Source organism: Corvus cornix, chromosome 4 (assembly GCF_000738735.6).
Source record: "Corvus cornix cornix isolate S_Up_H32 chromosome 4, ASM73873v5, whole genome shotgun sequence".
NCBI classification, from domain to species: Eukaryota; Metazoa; Chordata; class Aves; order Passeriformes; family Corvidae; genus Corvus; species Corvus cornix.
The window spans coordinates 29,527,661-29,553,819 of record NC_046334.1 but is presented as its reverse complement, the minus strand read 5'-3'; the positions used below and the strand labels follow the sequence as shown (position 1 = coordinate 29,553,819).

At 37.8% G+C, this 26,159-nt stretch overlaps 1 protein-coding gene across 18 annotated transcripts in view; it reads right to left on the bottom strand.

The window, feature by feature from the left end:
- Positions 1 to 26,159, bottom strand: part of COL25A1 (collagen type XXV alpha 1 chain) — a 304,904-nt gene that overhangs the window by 56,195 nt on the left and 222,550 nt on the right. For all 18 annotated transcript variants that reach the window (XM_039550396.1, XM_039550392.1, XM_039550380.1 and 15 more), the window contains 5 exons: positions 19,764 to 19,790; positions 17,243 to 17,287; positions 7,812 to 7,865; positions 6,233 to 6,259; positions 3,862 to 3,906 (listed from right to left, as the gene is read on the bottom strand). In XM_039550396.1, the coding sequence (XP_039406330.1) occupies positions 3,862 to 3,906; positions 6,233 to 6,259; positions 7,812 to 7,865; positions 17,243 to 17,287; positions 19,764 to 19,790 (198 nt within the window). The remainder of the gene's footprint in view (positions 1 to 3,861; positions 3,907 to 6,232; positions 6,260 to 7,811; positions 7,866 to 17,242; positions 17,288 to 19,763; positions 19,791 to 26,159) is intronic.

Below are 26,159 nucleotides of genomic sequence, written 5' to 3'. Positions count from 1 at the left end.
TTTTGTGCTAATGAAGATTTACCTTGAAAAAAAACTCCAGTGACCTATGAGTTTATCTCCATCAGGAGCTAGGTCATAGCTCTATTTCCTCAACACTCCAGCATATTTAAACTGATAGATTAAAGCATGCAATGTTATACTTTACAGGATGAGACAGCTACGGTAATTTACGTATTCAGGAAAGGTCTCTGTTCTGAGAAGGCATCTAGCATTCAAAAAGATTTGCCTACATTTTGCTGGGTTGACTGAATTTCATAGGCAGTGATATGCACAGGACAGTTTTTTTCTTAAACAACATGCCAAAGAAAAAAGAAAAAAAAACCTACTGAAAAGTTTGCTAGTCAGACTATATACTATTGAAGATGACTAGTGTGCTTCTATTTGAAAAATTGTTTAACTGTTCATTATTTAAAATAATTGTACATTGTTCACTGAAAGTAGCAAGCTGCTACATGGCAGCAACTTCAAGCTCCTGAGAAGCCTGCCTGTGATTTACATAGGCAAAATAGAAGCCAGTACTGAAATACACTTTGAAGATGTATATGCAGGGTATAAATGCTTAATATTCTTTGTACAAAATACAGATAGAGGACACCCATTCCTGGTGTCTCTGTGAATGCCATAGAAAGATGTTTGGCTATGGCATCTTTTTGGTATTATCTTATAAAATTAAATTCTACCAGTTAACACGCTCACTGGCCTCTGAAGAACAGGAATCCACAGTTAGTGCAGCTTGCTCTTGAGTGAAGGAAACACAAAAATCAGAATATTGAGGTTGATACATGCATGGAAACCTGAGCTGCCTCATTTTGATAGACATGCATGAGTGACACTCCTAATATCCCTTACAAGCATGTACAACTGAAAGCCTCAAGAACCTTTTATAGCCATAAAGGGGCAAAGCAACTAGTGAGACACATTAACCAGTTAAACATTTCTAAGGGCAACGATGGATATGGAGAAGATAAGACACAAAATATTTATAATCCACCTTCGTGCAAGTATAAAAAAGAGCATCAAAGAAAAAATTACAGTACAGTATGTTCTCAATTCACTGATGAGTCAAGACAGTTTGCAAATGAAACAACTTTAGCAGGGAAACATGTACAAAGAAGGAAGATACTTGGTAGTTTCTAGGGACCAAGGCTACAGAGGAAGAACAGAAGCAAGAACTCAAGTTTGGCATTTACACTGTCTTCAAAGTAGGAAAATTCAACAAAGACATTTTCATTCTAAAGTCTCAGGTCAAGAATCAAGGACTCAAGTCCCTATTTTTGAGTGTCACTAGGTACAGCAGTTCAGAAAACAAAGCTACATTTTTTGCACAAACAGGAACCTGCTCCTATACCAAATCTGAATCTGCTGCATCGTGGTATCTCACTCTCTCACCATATGAACAAAAATTTATTATTTATCTCAAAACACTATTTAAGCTTTTAAAGAAATGTTTTTAAGTTTTATGAATGATGGATTAAATCCTCTAAGCCTATGTATAGCATTATGATCTAGTGCAATGTTCTCTGCTTATTTACACAGAATTAATGGCTTGTTTACTGAGCAGGAGGGGTCTGTACATGTATGTGGCTGAACACCCAGAACTGAGTGGATACTGGGCTTATCTCTGAACACATTCAGCAGCTCTTTTAGAAAGAGTCGTTACAAAGAGCCTTATAAGTCTTACAATACAGATAGAAATACAAATAAATATAGAAAAATAGTCAAGTCTGCTTTATGAACAAATTAATTAAACGTGTCCAAAACAGTCATTCTTATTTCCTCTGCCACTTAGAAATTGCTGGGCATCTTCATGCTGGAATTATACAGAATGATCACAGAGCAAAAACTTCCCCCTATGCTGACGAACAGGAAAGAACACAAACCCTGTTAAGCAGCTCAAGTGTAAAGTAATGACACCAAGTTTAATGCTTACTCCTAAATTATCTGCCAGAAACCACCCTTGTAAGCTCTCTAGAAAGTGCTGTTTGCAAAGCTACCTATCAGAAACGTTAAGCTGTAGCTCTGCTCTAAGAATGGTATCTTTTTTCCTGGGTGGCAGATTGTCTTGTAGGCAGGGAAGAAGAAGAAAAATATTGAAAGTCAACCAAGTCACAGCTCTGGAAAATCTGGCAAAAATTAATGCAGAGGATTCTAACCTGTTATGGTTAAAGCAGCGCACTCCAAACAAACAGAATATATTCCCACGTCACCACCCCACCTCTGAAACTCATATGAAGCCTAGAAGAGATGGGAGACTTCTGCATTATGAAGTTCAGCAGGTGTCTTGAAATTTCTTCAGATACAGCAATATATATATGAAGTCTCCTAACAAACTATACTTCCAAGTTGATTCCAACTTGACTGCCTAACTGTTGGAAGTTCACACAGCAGTATTTAAAACTTTATATTTGGCCAGAAAGGATCTCCCACTGAAAGAAGGAGAGAACTTTTTTATTTCCTTAAAAAAGATCCCAAACAGGGGGATGTGCATACTGATATGGGCAATATTGGCATTCTAGTGGATGCAAGCTCAGCATTCACAGCTAATGAAGTAGAAAAGCAACAGGTGAAGTTGCACTAGGCCACCCAGAGAGATTAAAAACTTACCATTTACTTGTTGTAGAACTATCTGAACAAAAATCTCATACTTGTAGCAGATTATATTCTTAAATCACATAAGAGGTGGTCAAGATTATGTTACCAGCATACATTGTGTAAGTAAGTAAATAAGGTTCTGAAGACTTTCATCTGAGTTAATAAGCATGACTGCAGATAAAGTATTATTTAAATTAACTCCAAGAATCAAGTAACTTGACTATTCTTAAAACTAATGTCTATTTTTAATTGCTGATTTTAGAATATGCCTTAAAATATTTGTGCTCTTCAAAGTACAGATTAAATGCACCCAAATGACAGATCCTGAGGGATTTGCATGCATTCCTTACCAGCTTGATAAATCCATCATAAATTTCTCCTTGCACAGAAATGATGTAAGTTGGTTAAGCATTACACATGCAGGGGTACAAGAAAAAATGCTTATGCTTCTGCCCAAGTGTAATCACTAAAATAAATGTTTTTTAGAAATATATGAGTTCAAAAGTGATGGCAGAAGAGATCAGTATGTCTGACCCTTTCTCATGTGCAACACAGCCTTTACCCTGATTGCTAAAGACTGACTTGTGTAAGGAAACCACATTGAAAACTCTAGTTCAATTTTCTGAGCGTGAGTGTCACATAAAAGAAAACTCAAGAAAATAAAAATTTTGACAGAAGCTATTTTTTGGTGATTTCTGCAATATCTTGGTACCTTGCAACAATGAACTAAGAAGGTATAAAGTGAGGTTATTGTTGATGTCATGTAGAATGAAGATTGGAAGTGTGGTTATCGTCAACTCTTGATTTTCCAGCTGCCAATTTTGGAGGGAAATTGCCTATCATGGTACCATAATTTTTGTCCCATATTGGTTTGGTCCCTCTCTTTGATGGAAACACAGAAGGGGAAAAGTTAAAGGGTGTATCAGAAAACGTGGCTATAATTCAACAGAGCAGTTCCAACTGGTGGGTTGTGGCCAAAGCTTTGTATGATGAAAATTTCAACAAAGAGGAGTGCTAGCTAGAAACACGATGATGTATTCTGTACTAGAGTTTCTGCTGTATGAAGTCAGAAATCTTATGCTTAGTTGCACAGAATAGTGAAAATTTTTCTGCTGCTCATAAAAATGAACTCAACTAAATCACGCACCTTTAAAAAACCCCCAGCTCAAAATGCATTTTTCTTTTGAACAAATTCTTATTTTCATTAGTTGGTTATACTATAAACACACCTAAGGCACACATTTTCTTCTCAACTAAGAAGCAGTGTACCTTTTCTCCTGTGTCACCCTTCAGTCCATTCTCGCCAGCATCCCCCTATAATTAAAACACATGTTATATTTTAATGATTTTATGTAAGCACACAGTATGCAGAGAAGTGTCAGCATTCCAACATGATTAGCAAGTTGATTTTGTTATTCAGATAGTCAATCTCTCTGTGACATGGTCAGGAAGTGGCGATGTCTTATACAGACTTCACTATAACTGCGACCCCTTTCACAGATCTGAAAAAAAGCCCCACCACAAAGTATCAAAACACCTGTTGGTAAAATCTACCAACTTTCCCAGTTCACTGCAGCTCAGCAAGGAAGGATTTCATGATGATTCAACACTTTAAATTACCACTACATTTTTCTTCCCAATGCAGAAACATTCACCTAGATGCATCTAATAAAACTCAGATGACAGTTACACAATTCCAGTACTTTTTATTAGGATTCTCAAGTCATTTATAGCATCTACTCTCTGAGTCTGAAGTCCTCCATGAATGATTCACAAACTAAAAAAAATTCACTAAATGTCACTCCTCCAAGAAGCTACCAAATGACTTTCTCTCTACACAAATTCTATGCACTCTTTATTGTTTAAAAAGTGAGGTTTGGATAACACCTTTTCATGGCTGAGTAGGTATTTTCTACTCAAAAAGTGTCCAAAATTTTTAAATAAAAATTTCACAATATTTATCTATAAAAAGACCTAATTTCCACCCATAGTCATGTAACTACATAAGAAGTCCAGACTACACCAAATAGTCTTTGTTATATGTTAAGAATATAGGCTAAAAATTTCTGTGGGGCTTGAGGTTCACATAAAGTGCAAGAAGTATTTAAAATGCCAAAAATATTGATAAAAATAGAGCCTAAGTAGACTAAAAAAATAGTCCTGGTCTTGGTCAGATAACCAGTAGTACTATTCAAATAACATTATTCAGTATCTGTCATATTGTTCTGAAAACTTTAATGTGAAATTCCATTCAGAGAGGACTTAGAGAGCAATTTATACATCACAGTCACTGATACAATGGGAACTAGCTAACAATCTAGCACCACTTCAATTAAGGAAACATAGATGAAACACAGAAGAGTAACAGGAATGCCATGCCAAGTTCATTTGACATGATAAAGCATATTGAGGGGATTTGTAACTACACTTTGCAGAAAAACACAAAGGATAATTATGGAAAAATAGAATGGTTTTAAGTAACAAAAGTTCAGTACATGTTAAAATTCACTGTTATTCCTTTCATGTATGAAAACAAACAAAGTACTGAAGCACTTTAAAAATATTATTTTAACAGAAGAAATTATTTCATGATGCATATTTCATGATTTCATACTTCTACATGTGGGGTACAGACTTCCAAGATTTCCCTGGAATATTTTTATGGTGTGCTTTTGAAAATGTGAAATGAATTGCCTTGGCAAAGCATACTTCCAGCTGCTATTACACAGATTTACATGGATCTGGAAGTGAAATTCAGTTGTAGCTGCAAAGACACAGCTAAACACTTCTCAAGAGCAAATGGCACCTCAGTACAAGCAACTTGGTTTTTACAAGTAAGCTCAGCATACTTGCAGAAGATGAGGCTGTGCACAGATTCCTACTCAGAATAAGGCTTACGTAATTTCTCAAACTTCCCCTGTGTGCAGGCGCAGAAGCTTGACTCTAAACTCATTGTGCTCCTACCAGCCACTATGCCTGGAAGAGCAGAATTATACTCTCCTGCAGGACAGTTTTATCCCACCCCCTTGTCTTGTCTTGGTGTGACTGGACATCAGAGAAGCAATTTCTTGCTAACTCACTGCAAGTAAGAGCACCATCAGCGCGCCACTTGTGCTGCTGGTGCCTCTCCAGACAGCATTGCTTGAGGGCATCGGGGCAGACTCCCTTGCTCTTACTTAAACTGACCCAAACACAAATGGAGCATTCCACTTTTAGTATGTTGAGAACTGGTTATCCAGGTATCACTTAGAGTGTAGTTATCATTTGTTACCTAATTGTTTTATACCACACAAGTGCCAGAGCATCAAAACAAAGTTATGAGAAATGTGTGGATCTCTAATTTATTCAGACGGGCTCATCACTTTCTGAGACTCGCCACAGTTAGGATTAGTTGCCTGATTGCTCAGCTGTGCAGCCTTTAACACACGATCACTGCACTCTGTGACTAATCCCACTGCAGTAATCACAGATCAGTAACTTCCATTAGTATTATCTGACTCTCAGAAAGGCTGCACAATGCTGCTCAAGTTCTAGGGAGTAGCTGTGGTTTTTTATTTTTAAACTTGGAATCAGTGCACTGGCAACTTTCCAAGCAAGTTATCCAAAACAGAACCACAACAAAGGAAGTGAAATGTCTCACCTTTTCTCCTCTTTCTCCAGGGTCACCCTGAGGAAAATGATTGGAGCAAAGAAGTCATAAGTTACTAACTCAGGCAAAAATCAAAGTGTTAGTATTACTACCATTACTAATAATTATGTCACTACTGACGACAATGTCTCAGATGATACAATCCAACAAGAAAATCCCCAATGAACAAAAAAACATTTAAATGTAATAGATTTCAATGGATAATACAACTGCAACATATACTTTTTTAAAGCTTCAGTAGTTTGCATGTGAAGACCTCTCTCCCTATTTTGTCATAGACACTGACAAACAGGCGTATGTCTTTGAGAAATAGCCTGCAGGGACCTAGGTGAATCCTACATGTGGTTCTCCTTGTTTTGGGAACAAACAAAGGAAAAACACAAAGTCTGAATGTGAAGGGAAAGTCTCATGATTCTGTCAATGGCTCAGAAGGTTCCTCAAGAGAGAGAAAATGCCTGAAGTGTCCTGAACTAATTCATAACTGTTTCAGAGCAAAGAGCCTTCAGTGCTCCTTACATTCTCTGTAACAATCTCTGTAACAGAAAGATGGCTCATAGCCATTATTTTTTTCAAAATTAAAACATGCTTGAGAAACTGCCAAAGCACTTTTGCACACCAGCCTGACCTTGACAACTCATCTCTGCATTTCTGGCTCAGAGCTGCACTCTGGCTCATCTTTGCCCCTTCTGATGGCTGGCAGTCACCAGGCAACTCAGGGACTACAGCTGTGAATACGAATTAAGCATCAACTGCCATAATTTGGCTTCTTCTGTATACAAAGTAAGAAAAGGTCATGCTCCCAAATGGTTTGTTTTCATTCCTGATGGACAAGCAGCCAGTCAGTAAATGCAAAGAGGCTGCCTTGCTTGTCTGTCAGCTGTAGCATGATGCACAGAATCAGCTGAGGAGCACATGTGCACCAGACACGCTCCCTTGCAGCTGATGGGATTAGAATTTAGCATTACCCCTTCCAAGAGGCCCACAGATCCCATCATCTTGGACATGTTGAGTTTTCTTTTAAATGAAGTTATCATAAGCTTTATGTTCTATTTCACTTGTTCAATATTAGAACAGCAGAACAAATTATATGACAATAAAGTAAGTGCAAAGAGTCAGTCTGATGTAACAAATACAGGCTGAGACATGCTCCTAATGAGGCTTGTTGCTAACTTCTATAATAGCAGGATCAGCCCTCAAGACTTCACCCTGACATTTGTCAAAGAACTGACCACAGCAGTTCTTGAAAAGAACCCTGAAACACATTGTAAGGGGCATAAACAAAGCCTTTCTGAAAAGGTCCCCAAATTCCCAAATACTTGCAGGCATATTGCATTCAGCTGGGAGTGGATGTCTATGCGTCAGTGCCACTGACTGGAATTATACATGCACAGCAGAAGAATATGCTTCTTTATGGGGAGATGTGTAAAGCCTCTTACAGCACTGATCACTGGAGTGAGCAGATCATTAAAAGCCAGTCAGAATATAAAGCCGAGTTGGAAAGCCTGACTGTCATCTACATATGCACTCACACACTCAGTGCTTCTGTTTTTAATCCATTTTCAATACTGACCTTGAGCCCTGCTTCTCCCTTCTCTCCTGCTATGCCAGGCAAACCAGGTTCACCCTAAAGGCAAAGAAAACAAAAGATGAAGTTAAGAAAGACATGATGAAATATATGAGTTTTCTCATATTGGGTAAGTAATGATAAACAAAATTTAAAAAGACTCTGCAAACATGTACCCCACAGCTGGGCACTAAAATGCCTTATTTCATCAGTTAGCGTGGATTAACCCATATTAAGATAAGAAATTATTCTTCTGAAGGAGATGAAAGCACACAGATGTCAAACTAAACTGAAAGGAGACCTGTGACTCCTGATTCTTAAAATCTGTCCAATTAACCTTAAAAGCACAGTCTTCCCAGCAAGACTGCCAATGCTTTCCTCTTCTCTACAACTTAGAAATGCTGCAAGAAAGACTTATCTTAATTTATTTTGACATTTGTGCTTCTGGTCTCAGACAGAAGGCATATAACGAAATAAAATGAGAAGGGCTTGTTTCAGAAATGGAAGAATTTGGAAGAACAGAGAGCTTTTCAATTTTAAAAATATACTTTGCTTGTCCATTTTTTATACTCTTATACCAATGGCTGAAAAGTGGTTTTAAAAGATTTTTAAACCGTCAGTATTACATCAATGTTCCAAATTTTGGGTATGTTTAATGGGTAGTATATTATTCTTCCAGGAGTAATAAATTCTTTTCATAAGTCAATTAGCAAGTAACGCTTATTTTCAATCTTCTTTCCCTTCTTTGAATTTAAAAATAATGGAAAGAAACAAACAAGGAAAAAACCCAAGTCAAAACAAACAAAACTCTAAAAGATATTTCTTAGTGTTTATATCCCGTATTTATGGGAGAACCACTGGTATTCATTTTAGATAAAACGATAATGCAATGGTTTTTTTTACTGTAAAACAACTAGAGCATATGGCTAAGTATGTAAACGCTTCTGCGAGTGTATGTCTCAGCTTCACAAGAAATACCTTTTATAACCCTCACATAGAGAACTGCATCACATTTCTGACATGGGTAAGCACATTGAAATAACAGCCAAAAAAAAGATTTTAAAAAGTCTGCAGCAAGGTCCTTCTAAAAGTCCTTTGCTATGTAAGTGTATAAAAATCCACTAGCTAACATACCCATCACATTTAAAACAGCAATTTATATCAGAAACTTAGTGAGCAATTTTCACACAGTGTTCAAGCTTAGTACACGTGAACCTATCCTCTACTCAAAAGTTACAGAGGTGTTAAGATAAAGGCTTTTCCAAACACAAGATATATTTTCTAGTCCTCCATAAAAGCCTTCTATTAAGAAAGAATTTCTCTCTTTCTTACTTCCGCAGGCAGATTTAATCATAGATAAATTAACTCTGATTCTCCATGAAAACAAGTTCCATCGTATTTCTAAATTAGGTAAAGGAATCATTAATTACATTTTAATTTCATTGAGAGTTGGACTATTCCAAAAAACAAAGCTAAAGTTCTAGCAAAACTCTAGTGAGGCACTTTCCAAGCCACAGAAAAAAATGTTAGGTACCATTAAGCCCTCAGGGAATTAAATAGTCACTTGTGTCAGCCTTTTCTCAAGACCCCTTTGTACTACAGTAGCTGTGAGGCTGATAAAGTAGCACAGGCATTCAATATATGAGTGGTCAGGATTTGAAGCTGTTGGAGATTAGGTGTGAGTGTCCTAAAGGATTGACCTAAAATGCTCCTGAAGAAAACTGCCAGTTGACAAAATGAAGCAGAAGGGACCCATGAATATACACTTGTTTCTCCTCATCCTCACACCCCAAACAAGCTTGTTTCTGTTCCCTTCATTTTTGAACAGCTGCTGTCGGCTTATGCTTTCAGGGGCTTAAATCTCTAATCAAAGGGTTGAAGTTCCAAGCTTCCACTTTCCTCCCAGGTTTATGTATCAGTGCTATGAATGCAGAGGGCTACGATCGTGACAAAAAGGAGACTGCAAAAACAGAACAAAAAAATTATTTTCTTCACGCAAAAGTGAATATCTCAGTTTGCCACCATAGTAAATCCCCATTCACACCAGCAATCTCATTTCTGACCTACATGCAACTCTTCTATGCACAGCACTACACTTATAATACTGAAAATACTAGGCAGAGACATTTGAAGTGCAGAAACTAGCTCTGAGAATGGGAAAGATTGAAGGCAAACCTAGAAGAATAACACAGAAATGACCTTGTGCCTTTATGTTTTTGAAGTGATTATCATTCTGTTTCTAATGTTCAGAAGAACAGGGAAAATATTCCTTTCCCTATGTCAGATCTCTATTTTCTTGTCGGTACGAGGAATCAGGGAGTAATAAGGCGAAGTGAAAATGTACAGCCCATAAGCTGTTCTATGCCCTAGCCCTGATGAATATTCCCAGTGCACAGCTAAACAAGCTTTGTGCCAGGCAGTCTCCCTTTGTAACTGCATGGCAGTCTGGCTTTATGGGCAGATGTTTTTACAATTCCAGTAAGCCTTAACATAAACCCCCCAAACAAACAAGAAAACCAAATCACAACACAAAAATAGAAGTAGTTATGAAGCAAAGAGCAGTTCACTTTTGAAGATGAGTAGATTGATAGCTCTTGATAGCTCCTTCCTTGCTACGCACTAAAACACTGTATCATTTTAGCCATGTTGGTCCCAAAAGATCATTTTGATTCTTGGCATGAAAATAATTTAAAATATTTCTGTTAGGAAGTATAGTTAATTATTTTCCTTCCATTTAGTTACTTTTAGCTATTTATCTCTAAAAGCATGTATTAAAACCAGAGTGCAAAATGCTGTATGAGTAAAAGTGGAGTGTAGAATGCTGTAGGAGTACGCTTCAGCCCCACAGGTTAGTGCTTTGGAGATGAACAAAAAGCCCAGCTGACCTTTAGGAGGCTGAAGACAATGACACTGCTATTCACGGAGTGATGCATGCAAGGGAACACCAGACATTCAACGACATCAATTCACACAATAACTTAAATCAGACTGCTTTTCAACCTGATAGAATGAAAGAAGCTATAAAGCTAAATCCTCAGTGTCACATGTTTTTTACATTCACCAGGCCATGGGTAATGTCTTTCCTGACTGCTGTTGTAGTCTCTCTTCAATAGCATTGACAGCAAAGGTGTTAGGTTGCAGAAGCAGTTCTCTTCTGCACATCTGCTAGCTTTGAAATCAAGGCAGCATATTTTTATTTATTTTTTCTTTCATAGAATCACAGAATGTCTGAAGTTAGATCTCCCTCTGGAGATCATCCCTGAGGGCCTTCATTGGATTCTACCCGGTATGTCCATGTTTCTCTTGTACTGAGGAGCCCACAACTGGACACAGTACTTCAAGAGTGGCCTCAACTGTGTTTCTTCCCATTTAAAGAATAATTTCTTCTATAGTACATCTAACTTTAGCCCTCAGCTTGCCTTTCTCCATCCAGGAACTCCTGAGAAATTATCACTCAGTAACAGAGTGATGGCAATCATGTTCCAAAACTTTCTGTTTTCATTACATGACCCAATACACAAATGGACAATAACCTATTGGAAAATGCTAGAAAAGCTTCCTTTTCCCAAATTTCATGTAAAAACTATGCAGCACTAGAAGGTAATTCTCTAGCCTCTGGTCTGCTGCAGAAAAAAACACTGCCACTAGAACCCTTACAGACACCGAAGTGTCCAGCTATTCACCACCAGAATCCAATTTTTTTCAGATAGAGTTTGCTGAATTCACAAACAATCTCAAAATGGTGGAAATAAAAATTTCCAGCAAATGTTCTAGTCTTCATTCACCTACGCAAAATCAATCCGCTTAACTCAGCAGGCGTGTAAATGTTCCAGTAGTTTATTTGATGACAGCCCACACAGAAGTATGCTGCAGACACAGTGGGATTGTTTTGCTGTTGTTTACGTGCTATAGAGAAATTGCAGAGCCCCCATCAGTGGAATATTGACAGTTCACTTGCAAAGAGGTATGTTGTAATGTTTGTTTACTGTCAATAACAGGAAAGTCTTTACCATGTTTCAGGAGCAAACCTGTGGATGGGGAGCTGCCACTGACAGCTCCATGTGTTAACCCCAAACACCCTTACAAGAGGACAAGCACTTTGGCTCCTCAAAAATAGCAGCACTCTAACAAACTAAGTTACTGTCACTGCTGCAGTGAATTAGAAAGAAGGCTGTTCCATCAGCAAGCTGCAGTGTTGAGGCATGACTGAATGAGTTACAAAGGGCATCACCTTTAGCTATTCAAAACCCTCTGATAATTTCTAGAAATGGCTTCAACAAAATGCTCTGAGTCTCAAAAGTCTTTGGCTTTTTTTTCCAACTGGTATAAATGATCAAGGCAAACAAAATGCTAACATGTCAAGAATAATACCCAAACCAGCCGTTCAATTCAGGAGTTTCAGATAATTTGAATCAAAACCTGAAGGATATTCCTTTGGACACACACCAGAACACCTTCATTCAAGTCCTGACACTCTTGAGCCTATATTAACTGTATAACTTAATTAACATTGACAGAATAACTCCGTCTTTCCTGTATCTGGGCAGAGAACAACCTACAGCACCCTGCTTAATAAATAGGTGTAGTAGTTTCCTCAGATACTCTCATGATTGGGGCAATTTTAATGCTTACACTGAAGTGAATCTGAATTTGGTGAGTATTCAAATGTATATAGAGCATTGCTCGGGCTCTGCTGGTACCATGAGAAAAATCTGTCAATACGAACTCATAAAATCTACTTCAGAACAGGTCTGAAAATGTATTACCCACTGGAGTCCATATCAAAGAGTCGAGGCAGTTGAAAGCATGCTTCTCCTTACTGGAGTGCTTTGTGCCCTTGAGGCATATACCTTCATATCCAGAATTAATCAGCTAAAAATAACATGGCTGGAGGCCCCAGCTTTTCTTGTTTGTAACAGAAAAACACCCTAGAGGCTGCTGGTCTGAAATAGGTTTTGTTTTGGCGAGATGCATAACTCTGTCTACACCAGCTGGTGGATATCCACCTCACCCTGAAAGAAAGGCTGCCAGTATTGCTATATTTTTCAGTCACTAGAATATAATCAATTTAAGGATAAGGAAATGCAAGAGGCCCCAAACCTAATCCAGTCGAATTTTACTCTAAAATACATAGAAGAGGACAGAGGGTAAAAAAGTGGTTTTTTAGAAATGTTACTGTGATTTCCATTTCAAACCAGTGTTGAATTACCTCCTTTCAACTTGCTTTTTGCGCCCCTCAAAAGTAACTTAAAATTGTTTGTTTAAGGACTGGAAATCTCTCCTGGCCCACTCACCAACTGAAATTAAGTGGAAAGGCTCTTCAACAAGACTCAGCTGGCCTGCAAACCTGTCTGAGAATTTGTGAACTGCATTTATGGTGTTTCCTCCCTTTATCTGAAAAAATGTTAGTACATGCACACCCTTCCTCATTTCTCTGAAGAAATTTGATATTGCTACCTTCAAAATGTGTTCCTACACAGCACTGCACACAGTAATAAGGAAATACATATAAATTAGAATAAAAAGAAGCATGAAGAAAGCAGTAACAAATATGCATACCCAGATGCTGAATCTACTGATAAGAAGGAAAATTCTTCTGAGGTTTTTCAAATTGCTACTGTCAATCTATCAAAAGAACTTGAAATGAAGGGATCTATCCTGACCACTCATTCTGTTTTCAATACACCCTTATGAAAAAACCCACCAAAATATCAAGTACTACATAAGAAAAAGCCATTTATGGAAGTGTAGAGTGAGGGGTTTATGCACTCCAGACCAACTTATTTATAACAAAGAGAGCTGCACAGACTCCAGAAACTGGGTTCCTTCAGGCCAAATACCATCTTGATTTAAGGAATCTCTGCTTTTCTCCTTGTGTCTCTGCTGCAGCCAATGAGAGTCCTTATCAAATCAGTGCCACTTCACAAATACCAAAATTCTATACTTGCAGAGTTGAACTTTCCAAGAAGCCTTTTGTGGCCATTTCAACATGATTAATGTAGGGGTGTGATATCCTTAGATCACTGCAACCTCACATCTCCATGAAGAACCAATGCTTTTTTGTACTTTTCGAGTGCATGAGGACTTTCTGCCAGGGATGGAGAAAGGGAAGTTTATTGGCCATTGCATTGTGGTAGAAAGCAATCTGTGGCTTGCACAACAGTCTGCAAAGGAAAAGGAGCACTCAGAAAGGCTCTCCTTGTTATCTCAGCAGGTTTTGGTCCATCCCAGGAACAACACTCTCTCCAGCTGCAGGTAGTATTAAGCAGCTCCTTTGCAGTACTGTTCTCAAGATAAACCTGCTGTAGTTTCTCAAATGTAGGAACAAATGAAGATTGTAAATGTCCTTGCAAGACTACCTGTAATGTTTCACTGGGTTTGGCCTAAAAAAAAAAAATGTGTGAAGGTTTTATGGCAGTGATTTTGCTACTCTGAATACAAGAAAAATCTATTAGTTAACAGCCCTGCAAAAACATGTGGGTTGTGTAAAATTACACTTACTCTAATATCTAGAGATTGTCTAAGAGAAATGGTTCATATGTTAAGGGATTAGAAAACTGTTCAAAGTGCACTCAGAATTTATGATCTCATTCCCAGACCTATTGGTCAGACTTGTCAATCATCTCCCATAGCCCACTATTTCAATTAAAGAAGAGGTGAAAGGAAAGAAAAAGGAAAATTACAGAGACACGTAGAAGATGGAGATGACCTAAGTCTTTTGTTCAACTGCTTAAGGAGAGAGCAAAGCTAATTCACTGCTGACATACATTGGCTGAAAAATACTTCATTGTCCAGATGAGAAAAGCATTCATACTCTTAATTTTAAGCATGTGCTTAACACTCACTGACTTTTAAACTAAGAAAAATATTAACTTGGAACTTAGTGCACTGCACATGCTGCTGTTTGACAGAGCGAGCTCACTGACTAAAAGGCAACCAAGACAGTAAGGCTTTTGTAAAGTCTTTTAACTACGTAACTTCTAAAAAGGGGGTGACTCGCATCACACATGCAAGCTGAATCCAACTCTTCTGCAAATCAACATGAATCTGAATGAGTAAAGCCAGGAGTGACAGCAGCTGGCTCATAGTACAGCCCAACTCTTAAAATCACCCCTCTGGTCCTCATTCAACAATATCTTCTGCGTCACACTGCACTGAGAATCTGTTTCTTCATAGAAATTGGAAGAACTGATCTTCTGGTAGCAAAATATTAACATGGGAGTCCTAGGCTGCATTATACTTCCTAATTTTAGACAAACTCTCCTTCAGTTTAAACTTCATTTCTACCACTGTTTCCAAGCTAATGGAATTTTTTTATCTATTTGTTTAAAGAGATAGCAACATTCAACTTTCAATGGCCTCATCTTATATGAAAATAATATATTTTCTGCAAATAAGGAAGTGCTTTCTAGTCAGTATTGACCAACAGTTGGGAAATCAAACTAAAGAATGCAACAGCAATTCATTTTATCTGTGTTGCTTTTGTCCCGGTACTTATGTTTTACTTTAGCAATTTAGTTTTCTTCTTGAAGGTCAAAAGTAAAGCAGTCCAGCTACATTAAAAACACACTGACATTTTTAATAAAGTGGTAATAATTTAAAAATGTCTTTGACATTATAGATGTTATGAATGTTGAAGTAAATCAAATAAACAGACACCCATAAATTGAAAATTTTTGGCATTTTCTTTTAAAGCACCATTTAAAATTAATAATCAGCATTTAAATATGTGTTTGTATCTTCCCATAATGTTCAATTGCATATTTCTTTTATGCCCCTTAAAACATCACTGCAGGTCTATGTGGTCTCCTAAAAATAAACATGCAACAACCTTGCCATAGAGCTGAAAAAAATTTGTTGTCTCTTAAAATGACACATTAATCACACATTTGACACATTTCATTATTAGCAATTTTTTGTGCTCATCTGAGTGAATATTTCTGGCTGGAGTTTGTATGATTATTATTAGAAATAAAGTTCCTGAATAAAATATGAATCATCAGTTCTGTTCTATTCAATGTGGTTTGCAACTTCACCCTATCCAGTCTTCTTACACATTAATGCATACCCAGATATGCTACAAAGTATATTTTCACTCGAACTTCAGCCATAGTGAGACCACAAAAATTACTTGAATTATGTACAGTAACAGCATCTGAGTTGGTAAGCACTGTCTGCCATTCATGTTGCATCTGAATGCAGCTATAAAATATGAGGACTTAACACACATTTGTTTCGTATATTTTCTTATAAATTCTGGTATGAGATACATATACATATAAAAATTCTAAATATTTGTTATTTTGTTGTTCCACATTAGTTGTAATACTCTGAATAATTTATAAATAAATTCCTATCACTATCACTGTAGTGAAATAAATATCACTATAGTGAAATAAATGATTATTACATAATTTCTTACAACCACTCTCAAAACACAGGTCTAATACTATGTATTATGCTATCAGAAACAATACATCCTCCTCTTTTTATTTTTTTTTTTAGGGGAGAAGAATTAAAAGCAAATTATTTGAAACATCTTAACACTTTTATTCCTAGGCCTCTTGGTGAGGGAAGCAGAAGCAAGAGAGGATTGTCTAAAACAACCCTTATACACTACCATCTGTTGCTGCTTGAACCTGGTGAACATATATATCATACATTTTCCTTTTGGCATCCCTTGCCAGTGCTTTTGAAGTTCACTAGGAATGTTAGGGCTTGTGAGAACAACAGATGGATAATACTCTGTACAATCAAAGAGGTATACTATTTAAACTTCATCACCCAGATTTGCCAAGCAACCTTAGCAACGCTGTAACACAGTCCTGCTGCTTTATTGTGACCTCTCCTTATGGAGGGCTGTTCTGAACTATGACTTTACTAAGAGATGACAGTGACTTGCCTAAATTAGCATTTCCTCCTAGTTGTGTTCAAAAATACTTCTGTTTGATTTATTTCTCTGTGTTTTCATCCTCAAAATTTAGTTTCACATTATTCTCCAGCTGTGTTTCCATCTCATTTTATTTCTCTATTTATTGGTTGTATTAACAATGTATTGGGCACTGTATCAATACCCAATATCAACATAAGTGTTTGCATCATGGGACCAAATTAACAAAAAGTGAAAAACCCTTTGTTTGTAAATATGCCGACTAAAGCAACACATTATTAATATGCATCTCTTTCTACAAGCTATCAGTCATCATCAAATCTGAACACCAGACTTTCAGCTTAATTAATTACATTTTCTGCCTGTTCAGGTAAAACTAGAAAAAAATTACTTCTGAGCACAAAGCACATTATATGTTCTTTCCACGAAGCCAGTTTGAAACCACAGCTCTGGATATAAAGTTGCGTTTTGCTCATGTGAACAAGCCCAAAATTGCTTTAATCCACTACATAAATAATGGCAGTGCTGACAAAGTCAGGGAACTCACCACTTGTCCATCTCTCCCTGGAACACCAGGCACTCCAACAGAACCCTGGAGGGAAACAGACGCCAGTGTTTAGCAAATTAAACAGGTCATGAAACCTTTCATCTCATAATACAGTATTTAGAAATAATGGTGAATGCTTGCTTATTGTAGCTGCAGTAAATTTTTCAAAAACTCATTTTCATCCAAGCTGAGCTCTCCTTTCATTTGAGATTCTATACTAATTAGACATATTCTCATGTTGTACATTTTAATGACTGTATGGCCTTTTCCAGGAACAAACTTCAAGCTCATGCTTTGTAATGTTGTGGAAGCTTCACAAGAAATGTAAGAATTAAAATGCTGTTCCATTTAATGCTCTCAATAAATTTTGAGACTGATCCTATGCAATTGAACATAGCACCTGAACAAAACTATTAATGCTTCTGGAGGGATCATTCAAGCTCAATAACTTGTAGCACCAATCCATCTCAAGGCTTTTAAGAGATAATCTGCAGTGATTCAGTCTGACAGTACAAATTACAGATACACTTTTACAGTGCACCAATATTAGCATAATCAAAATTAAGAAGTCACTACAGGCTAAACACAAGGGGCAAAGAAAGAAAACAAAATATTAACACTGATTTATATAACATTGAAGGGATCTTGTTTACAAAGGTCTCATACTATAAGTTTGTATGTGATGGACAATTTTTTTGAAGGCCCTTGTGCAACTTGCTATGGAAGTTCAGTGAAAACATGGTGAATAAGGAAAGCACAAAAGCTGTGTCTGCTTACACAGCATTCTCCTCTTATCTTATAAAGATGGTGCTGCTCAGCAAGGGAACTGAAAGAATTGGTGCATGGCATTTCCCCCCCATCTCGCTTAGAGGTGTCTTTAAAATTGGTTTAGTCAAAAATCACCAACATCCAAAGGAAATGCATCCAAAATGGATGCACATGTTTGTCAATGAATAGAGTTGGGAAATCCTGTGAAACAGGAAAAGGAAGCAACTCATGAGGGTCTCAAAAACCCTCCAAGAGCTAGTAACAGAGCTTTGAATCAGTAAGAAATAATACACTGCATCCCAGCATATCTCCATGACCCACAATGCTCTCCCCTTTCTCCCAAAGCTTCCACTTTGGCATCCTTGTTGTCTCTTCTTGCTGGATGCATGGTCATGGCTTTTAGCCACTGCAAAGGGGCCTGAGTGAACATTCTCACATCTCTGTATCATTTTTCCAGAAAACTAGAACATAAAGCTCAGGAGGGCACTAAACCATCAGCCTCAATCAACTATCCTAAATGTAACAACTTCTCCTCTCAGTGACAACTGATTATTTTTCTTACGAAACACAGGATGTTAAAAAGTGTAAAATGAAGCTGATTCTACCGTGATAAGTAAATGTTTATCAGATATTTGAAAGTTTAAGGCACATGGGTTTTGCTGATGCTGTACATGCAAAATATCCTTGTCTTAGGGTATAGCTTTATAATGGCAGCTTAGACATGAGTACAGCTTTAAAATGCCACATTCCCACACTGCCAAACACGAAGGGTAGTTCTCTCCTTCAGTCTGCAAACTCTGTACAGCTCACAGCTGCCAAAATTCCATCAATTTGTATACTTTGGGATTATATTTTTACATATCACACGTTTTTCTTTCTTTTGTTAAAAGTTTCATTTTAACAGATGCAAGCAAACCTTCACTCTAAAGAACATTATCTCAGAAGAAGAAAAACAGGCATCTTTCTCACATACGTCAATACTGCTTATTCCTTCCTCTTTTTTGTTTCCTTTATACCAATTAAAGCTGTTTTATTAAATATCTTTCATACAAGCTTTCAATCTTTTGAAATCAGCTATAAAATTACTCGCCTTGGTGGTATGTGGGTCAGATGCTGGACAAGTATCACTAACTAGCTGTTATTGCTGATATTCTGAGGACTGTTTTAACGGCGTAATTCCATAAATCCTAAACTCACTCAATCAAACTGAGGCAGTCAGCTTTAATGAGTGTAAATAATGCTGAAGGCATTCCCAGGAAGTCAGGTCTCAGGTTACCGAAGGAACAGGAAGACACCAGCAGACCACCTGAACACCACCAACCAAGCACTATTTATCAGCAACACCTACGTCCTTTGTTTCTGCTGGTCAATTCTTTAGTCATATGGCACTGATCTACTTGAGTAAGGACATGCATTTAATCAGAAACTTTATCTCCCCACCTTTCACAATGTTTTAACTTTGGTTTCCTAATCGTACCAGTGTATGAATGAGAAAATTATAGTGACCTTTTCACCTGAAAGTTAAGCAGACAGATTGAAACAGTCTGCTCTGCATTGCTTCAACTTCCTATGATGGGGGAAATGAGAAATCTTGTGCCTCACATTATAGGGCTGCATTTTGCAAAAGCAAAATTCAGAACCTAAGCTAATTGAGTCAATGCACTGTACAGTAGCTTATTCCATTCACCTTTTCTGCTTGCAATTTGGCACAGGAGGAATAATCACTTTCACAGTATTGTTGTTTATACTATACCTTTTGTCCTGGAGGCCCCTGAGGTCCCTGCAAAGGGAAAACAATTCAATTAACATCAAAACTCCAGCCAATTTAAACTCAAATGAATAACTAAGACTGTCTTATTGTGTAAGCACTCTGATACTGGACTGAAACCAGCTGATGTTTTATAAATCAAGGAAAAGTAAAACTTTATGCTCAAAATGCACAATGAATCTTTTCACTTTTGGAACTGATCTAACTACTAACTAGAATACTCAAATTTTCCCCCTTCTAATCTTTTCCAAGCCATCTGTTTCTTCTAATACTGACAAATCTCTCAGCATTAAGATGACTGTGTTTTTTCTCTCTCTTATGTCAGCTAACAGCCAGTTGTGTGTCCACAGTAATATATCAGCTTGTCAGCATAAAAACAAGGTTTATGCAAACAAGCATTTTTAAGATAGAGAGAAGCATAAACCTCAAAATCTTCCCACCTTCTAAGTATCAGCACACACGACTGTGTTATACGCAACATATATATATATATATATCCTGTGTGCCATCATTTGCAAGTGAAGAGAAAAATCATTAACTTCAGAAATTGTTAAGAATGCTCTTAGGAGCATTTTGTCCCCATGACCTGAGAAGGCAGGAAGAGACATCTCAACTTAGGAAAGCTTAACTGCTTAATGTCACACAGGAGTCCAAGGCTCATCAATAGTGATAGGACCCATTTCTCATCTGGTGTCTCTGAAGTACCCAGGTGGCCACAGTAGACAGAAGAAACAGGTACAAAGTAGATCAAGCAACCATGTCTTGGACACTTTGGCAGTCTGTTTTGGTAACAGCCAGACCATGTCCACCAGAGTTCTATGCACTTTTGTCCCTAGGTTCCTACTACGGGCACTGGTGCAAACTGTGCGTGCTGGTGCGGTATCAAGCAAGGTGAATTCTGAGGCCATGAGGGTGCAAGAAAACCCAGAAAAACTGGGGAATCCAAATCCTTCTAATGTGAGAAAGAATAAAAGAATAATTGATTGATAACAGAACTGCATTTAGTCAGAAAAACAAAAGGGATTGCTGCTTCAAAATTTGATGCTGATTTTATTCTGAAATTAGTGTGAAGTTAGGCAGAATTCTCCACTGTTGGTAGATGCAGGGCTTGTTGGAACATTGCTCCAGTGCAAGTTTAAACTGCTAACAGGAAAAAGCTCCACTGGTGGTAATTCTGGGTGCTGTATCCACTGATGCAGATGAAAGCCTTGCAGTTTTAAATGTGGATTCATGTGTCTAAGATTTGGCATCAAACCTGCAAAAGCACAGATCAATGTTGCTTCTCCAAACTTGCCTGATTGTCTTAACTGGAAGAGAGTATTGTGAGCATCTCCCTTGGACTGTACAGACAGATTCTGATAAAGTAAACCCACCTCTGAGGTAGAGGGTGACAATTTTACTTCCTTGTCTTCAAAAGAAAGCAAAAGTACCTAAGCACTCAGCACTGGCGCTGGTCAGAGCAGTAAATATATTTTTCAGATGGAGAAAAATGTCCCCAGCTCACTGTGTTTCAGAAAAACTGCTGTTTAAATCAAGTATTCTTTTCAGTAAGTGCCTGAGAGTGAGAGTGATCTGCTGGGTGAGGAACCACAAGTATAACAACAAGTCCACAAACAGTGTTTTTCCCCTTCTTCAAGTGCTTGACACCATCCTTCTCTTCTTCTGTGAGAAAGACACAAGTTTCTCTAGCATCTTAAAAACTCCATAAAATTAATGCTCAAACTAGTGCTTTTCCTGCATCAACATTATCAAAATAGGCTCCAAATGTCTATATCCTGGGCATCAGGTCTGTTGACCTGTTGTGTACTAACCAGCTACAATTTGGGGTTACTTCATGTCTTAGGAAAAATCCCTCCATTATTAGGCCAAACTGAATACAGAACAACTGAAGACCCCCTTCACAGATCATACCAGCTATTTTTATGTCCAAGGGATGGATATATCAGTTTATAACTACTTAAGAAGCTATTAAAACCTTCTAAAGACCTTCAGCTATATTAAATTACCATTTGGGGGCTCTTAACACAATACTACTGTATGAAGGTGAAAGGATAATTCACTTACTAATATTATCCCCCAAAGCAACCTGTTAAATGTATTCTCTGTTGAGGACTTTGTGCCTGGTGCTTGCAGCTGTCAGCCTGTGGGATGGATATAATTCAAGATATTGCAGAAAACTTTTTTCTCCTCCAGAATTTTCTCCTCATCCCTGACATCATTCCAGCTTCTCCAGATGAGTTACTGAATATGCAAATATTTACACAGTAGCATGGTCTTGCCCTTAGGGAGCCTTTCAAATAAATCACTCAGAGAAAAGAAGCAGCGGATACTTATCAATAAATATCTTATGCAATTAAAAGTTTTCCATTTCTGGTACTAAAGCCTTTACTCAGACTGGAAGTAGCACTGGTGTTTAACATCCACTGAGCCACCTGATGACAAGAACAGTCCTCAACAGTACAGCTACCTTCAGAAACAGTATGGTATTGACTCAGAAAACCAATTTCAAATAAAAGCTTACCTAAATTGATACACTTCACAATTTAACAAGTGCTTCTTATCCTTAGAATATTCTGACCACAAAACACACCTGAATAGAAACAATTTTTTCTTTAACACACTGCTCCCTAGCATTGGGAAAGAGGCTCAAAGCCACTGGAAACTTAATAGCTCTTCCATTGACAGCTCTCATCTCTCCCCCACATAAGCCTGCAAGTAGCCACTTAACAGAAAATGTGAAATTAAGTTACTAATGGAAAACTACTTCAAAAAAAACCCAAAAACCCCAAACCTGTACAACAACCCAGATTTGTGCCTACTTTTCTAGAGTTACCTACAATCTCTGAGCAAGGCACAGAGTGACACTGGAGAGATAGAAATAAGCAAGTAAATAAAATCTGGGAGAAAGAAAAGAATATGAAAGAATAAAACAAAGAAAATTAAAAAAAAAAAAAAAACAAAAAAACAACAACCAAACAACAAGGCTTCAGCTCATTTCCAGAGGTGTAAATGATAGCTTTTAAAAGAATCTCTGTAGAAAATTCCACATGAACATGTGGATTTTTCCCCCATATTACTCTACTGAACTGGGGAGCATGCTGTGGTACCCACTTGAGAAACAGACAGTAAGACCAGCAACCAAAATCTCTATGTAAGTCTTAAAACAGAAGCAGAAGGCAAGAAATATGTGAAAGTTTCCAACCAATTCCTCAGGATGCTTTGTTTTGATTTTTTTCTTTGTTTTCCTTCAACTGCTCTGTGTTCCATAACAGCTGCAGCAATATCCCAGTGCTGCTGTTTGCTCCAGCACAACCAAAGAGATGCTTTGTAAATGCAGGCTCAGCTAAGCTTCCCTCTGGACAGCTATTCTGCCCCTGGGTCCTGGCAGCCAGTGCAGAGCTGCTGCCATGGGTCCCCACCTCATTCCCCTCAAGCCCAAAGCCTCGGCTCTGCAGTGACCACACACACACAGAACATGCAGTTACCTCCACCCGCTGGAGGCTCCAACTACACCGCAGGTATTACTCAGCCTCTGTCACCATCATACCTGGGTATATGAAGGACCTAAAACAAACCCCAGCCCTCTAAAACCATCAGCTGATCAAGAAAACAAAACAATCCCAGAGGTACAGAATTTTTTACCTTTTTACCTGCCTACTACAAATATATATATATATATATATATATATATATAAATCACTCCATAATAGTCTATGCAGATTACGTCGATAGCAAATATTTGTCTTTTGCCTGCATCATTGAAAGCTGCCAGAGTTTCCATGTAGGGATTCTTAGAATCAACTCCTAAACCATTGGCAATTGATGTCAAAAAGCTCATTTTATAAAGAGCATCTAGGCTTCAAAAATTTCAAAGAAAGTTTATGAAAACTGTTCAGATGAAGTAACTGCTGAGCATTTTTGAGGATTATGCCATTTTTCCTCAAATTGACACACATTTGCAGAGGAATTTCAACTGAGAAGGCTGAAAATTTTGGTTACAAGACTTGCCCAGAATAGGAAGATAACAAAATATAATGAAAATAAAAAATAGTTCTAACTCTTTCAGCCATCATGAACATTTCAGAAGAGCCCTTTGCCCTCATGTCCAACTGACTAAACTAGCAAGGCAGCTGTGGCAGGGCTTCTCTGAAATAGGTTCTCATTCAAGTAACTCCACAGTAGGAGGATGGAAAAACAAGGTGTTTTGCTCCAAAGAAATTCAGCTGCTCTCTGTGTTTCTCTGGAGACAGAGAATTATTGATAATACCTAAATACTTGGAAAACGGGCTAACTAAGGATAAACAAATGTGTACAAAAGTCTTCTACGCAATTGTGTTTTTAAAAGGTAAAATATTTCCACTATGAACGGCATTCTTCCATCACTGTTTTTGGAAATCAGCCAAACCTCCAGAGACTGAAGCACGTCAAGACTTTGCATAATAGAAATGATTGCATGAACTTGGACATTCCAGTTTGTCCTTAACAAGTAACTATTCACAATAAATTAAAAAAACAAAACAAAACAACACAAAACACATCAAAAACTAGTAACAAAAAACCCAACGAACAAGCAAACCCCCCCAAACCAAATCAAACTGAAAAGATTTAGCTAAATGTAGTTAAAACAAAGTTTGGGGTCCAGTTTCCTTACTACACCTCCCTTCTAATGTTACAAGTATATTTTTCTTTTATGCTTAATATGTTCCCTGTGTTTTAGCAAGCTGCAAAATAAGAAACTTCTGCCCTGTAAAGGTTAAAGCTGCAGTTTCAAAGAGAGAGAGAGATTAATTTGGGGTGTCGTACATTAGCAACCCTCTCAAGGTACTTTTGTATTCAAGTTCTAGGGACTCGGTTGCTTAATGTTTGAAGAAATGCATGAAATAAAAAGCTGGGGCATTTTCAATTTGCAGGTCTGGGGCAGGAATAATGATTTGTTTTACAAGGTGTCAGAGTTCATGGACAATGAGCACAAACACCAAATGAAAATGCCTAACAAAAATATAATGAAAACATGAATGTTTCTGTATACTCAGTAAGTTATACAGCAAAATAGGTCACAATGGTGCAATACACTGTCATAAAAAACTCTCTTATTCCAAAGCCTTGCAAACAAAAAAACCACCCAAAAAACACAACCGAAGAACAACAAAACAAGCAAAAGTTTGTGGTTTTTTACTTCCATACCCTCTGTGAAAGTAAAAGCTCTTTGTAACCAGAAGGCCTCTGGGAAGTAATGTGCCTATATTTCTGTGAAACAAAAGAACTTCCAGGACTGTTCCTGAGAACAGATATTTCCCCTTTGCTGCCTGTAAGAATCATTAAACACTTAGAATAGAATAATGAAATCATTTAGATTGGAAAATATGTTTAAGATCATTGAGCCCAACTGTCAACCTAACACTGCCAAGTCCAGCACTAAACCACGTCCCTGAGTGCCACATCTACGCACCTTCTAAATAACTCCAGCAGTGCTGATTAAACCACTTCTCTGGGCAGCCTGGTCCAATGCTTGACAACTCTTTCCATGAAGAAATTTTTCCTAACAGCCAATCTAAACCTCCACTAATGCAACTTGAGGCACTTTCCTCTTGTCCTATCACTTGTTACTTGGGAGAAGAGATCAAATCCCACCTGGCTACAACCTCCCTTCAGGTAACTATAGACAACAAGAAGGTCATCCCTGAGCCTCCTTTTCTCCAGGTGAAACACCCCAGCTCCTTCTGTTGTTCCTCACAGGACCTGTGCTCCAGGCCCTTCAGCAGCTCTGCTGCCCCTCTCTGGACACTCTACAGTGCCTCAATGTCCTTCATGTAGTGAGGGGCCCAGAATCGGACCTAGCACTCAAGGTGCAGCCTGACCAGCACTGAGTACAGGAGTATGATCCCTTCCTTATTCTCACAAACCAATATCTTACCAGTCTAATGGCATAAAGAACTGAAAATGGAAACCTGAACTAGCAAATAAACATGAAAAGGAAGCACAGGTTTCATACAAAGCATTCGCCTGCATTTCAGTGGATCTTGTGTCTGGATCCCATTGCCTTTGTGTAAAATTCTGAAAATATGTACCTGCATGGTTGAGGAGTGTTTCATAAAGATTACAGTTTCTAGAATGTTGGTATTGAAATGTTCAATGCTGTAATATTGATACATCACCTAGATATAAGAATGATCAGCTAAGAAAACAGATCAACTATGATAAAAAACCTCTTATAGCTTCTCATAAAGCAGTGACCCCCTCCCATGCCATCTACCTTAACTGACAAAAAAAGCTGCAGTAACTATTAATTAGTGCTCAAGAAGAGCTTCTTATCTTCATTCTTTTAGTCATTGTTGTGGCAGCCATTACTGAAGTGCAGAGGTTCCAAAATGCCTGACTATT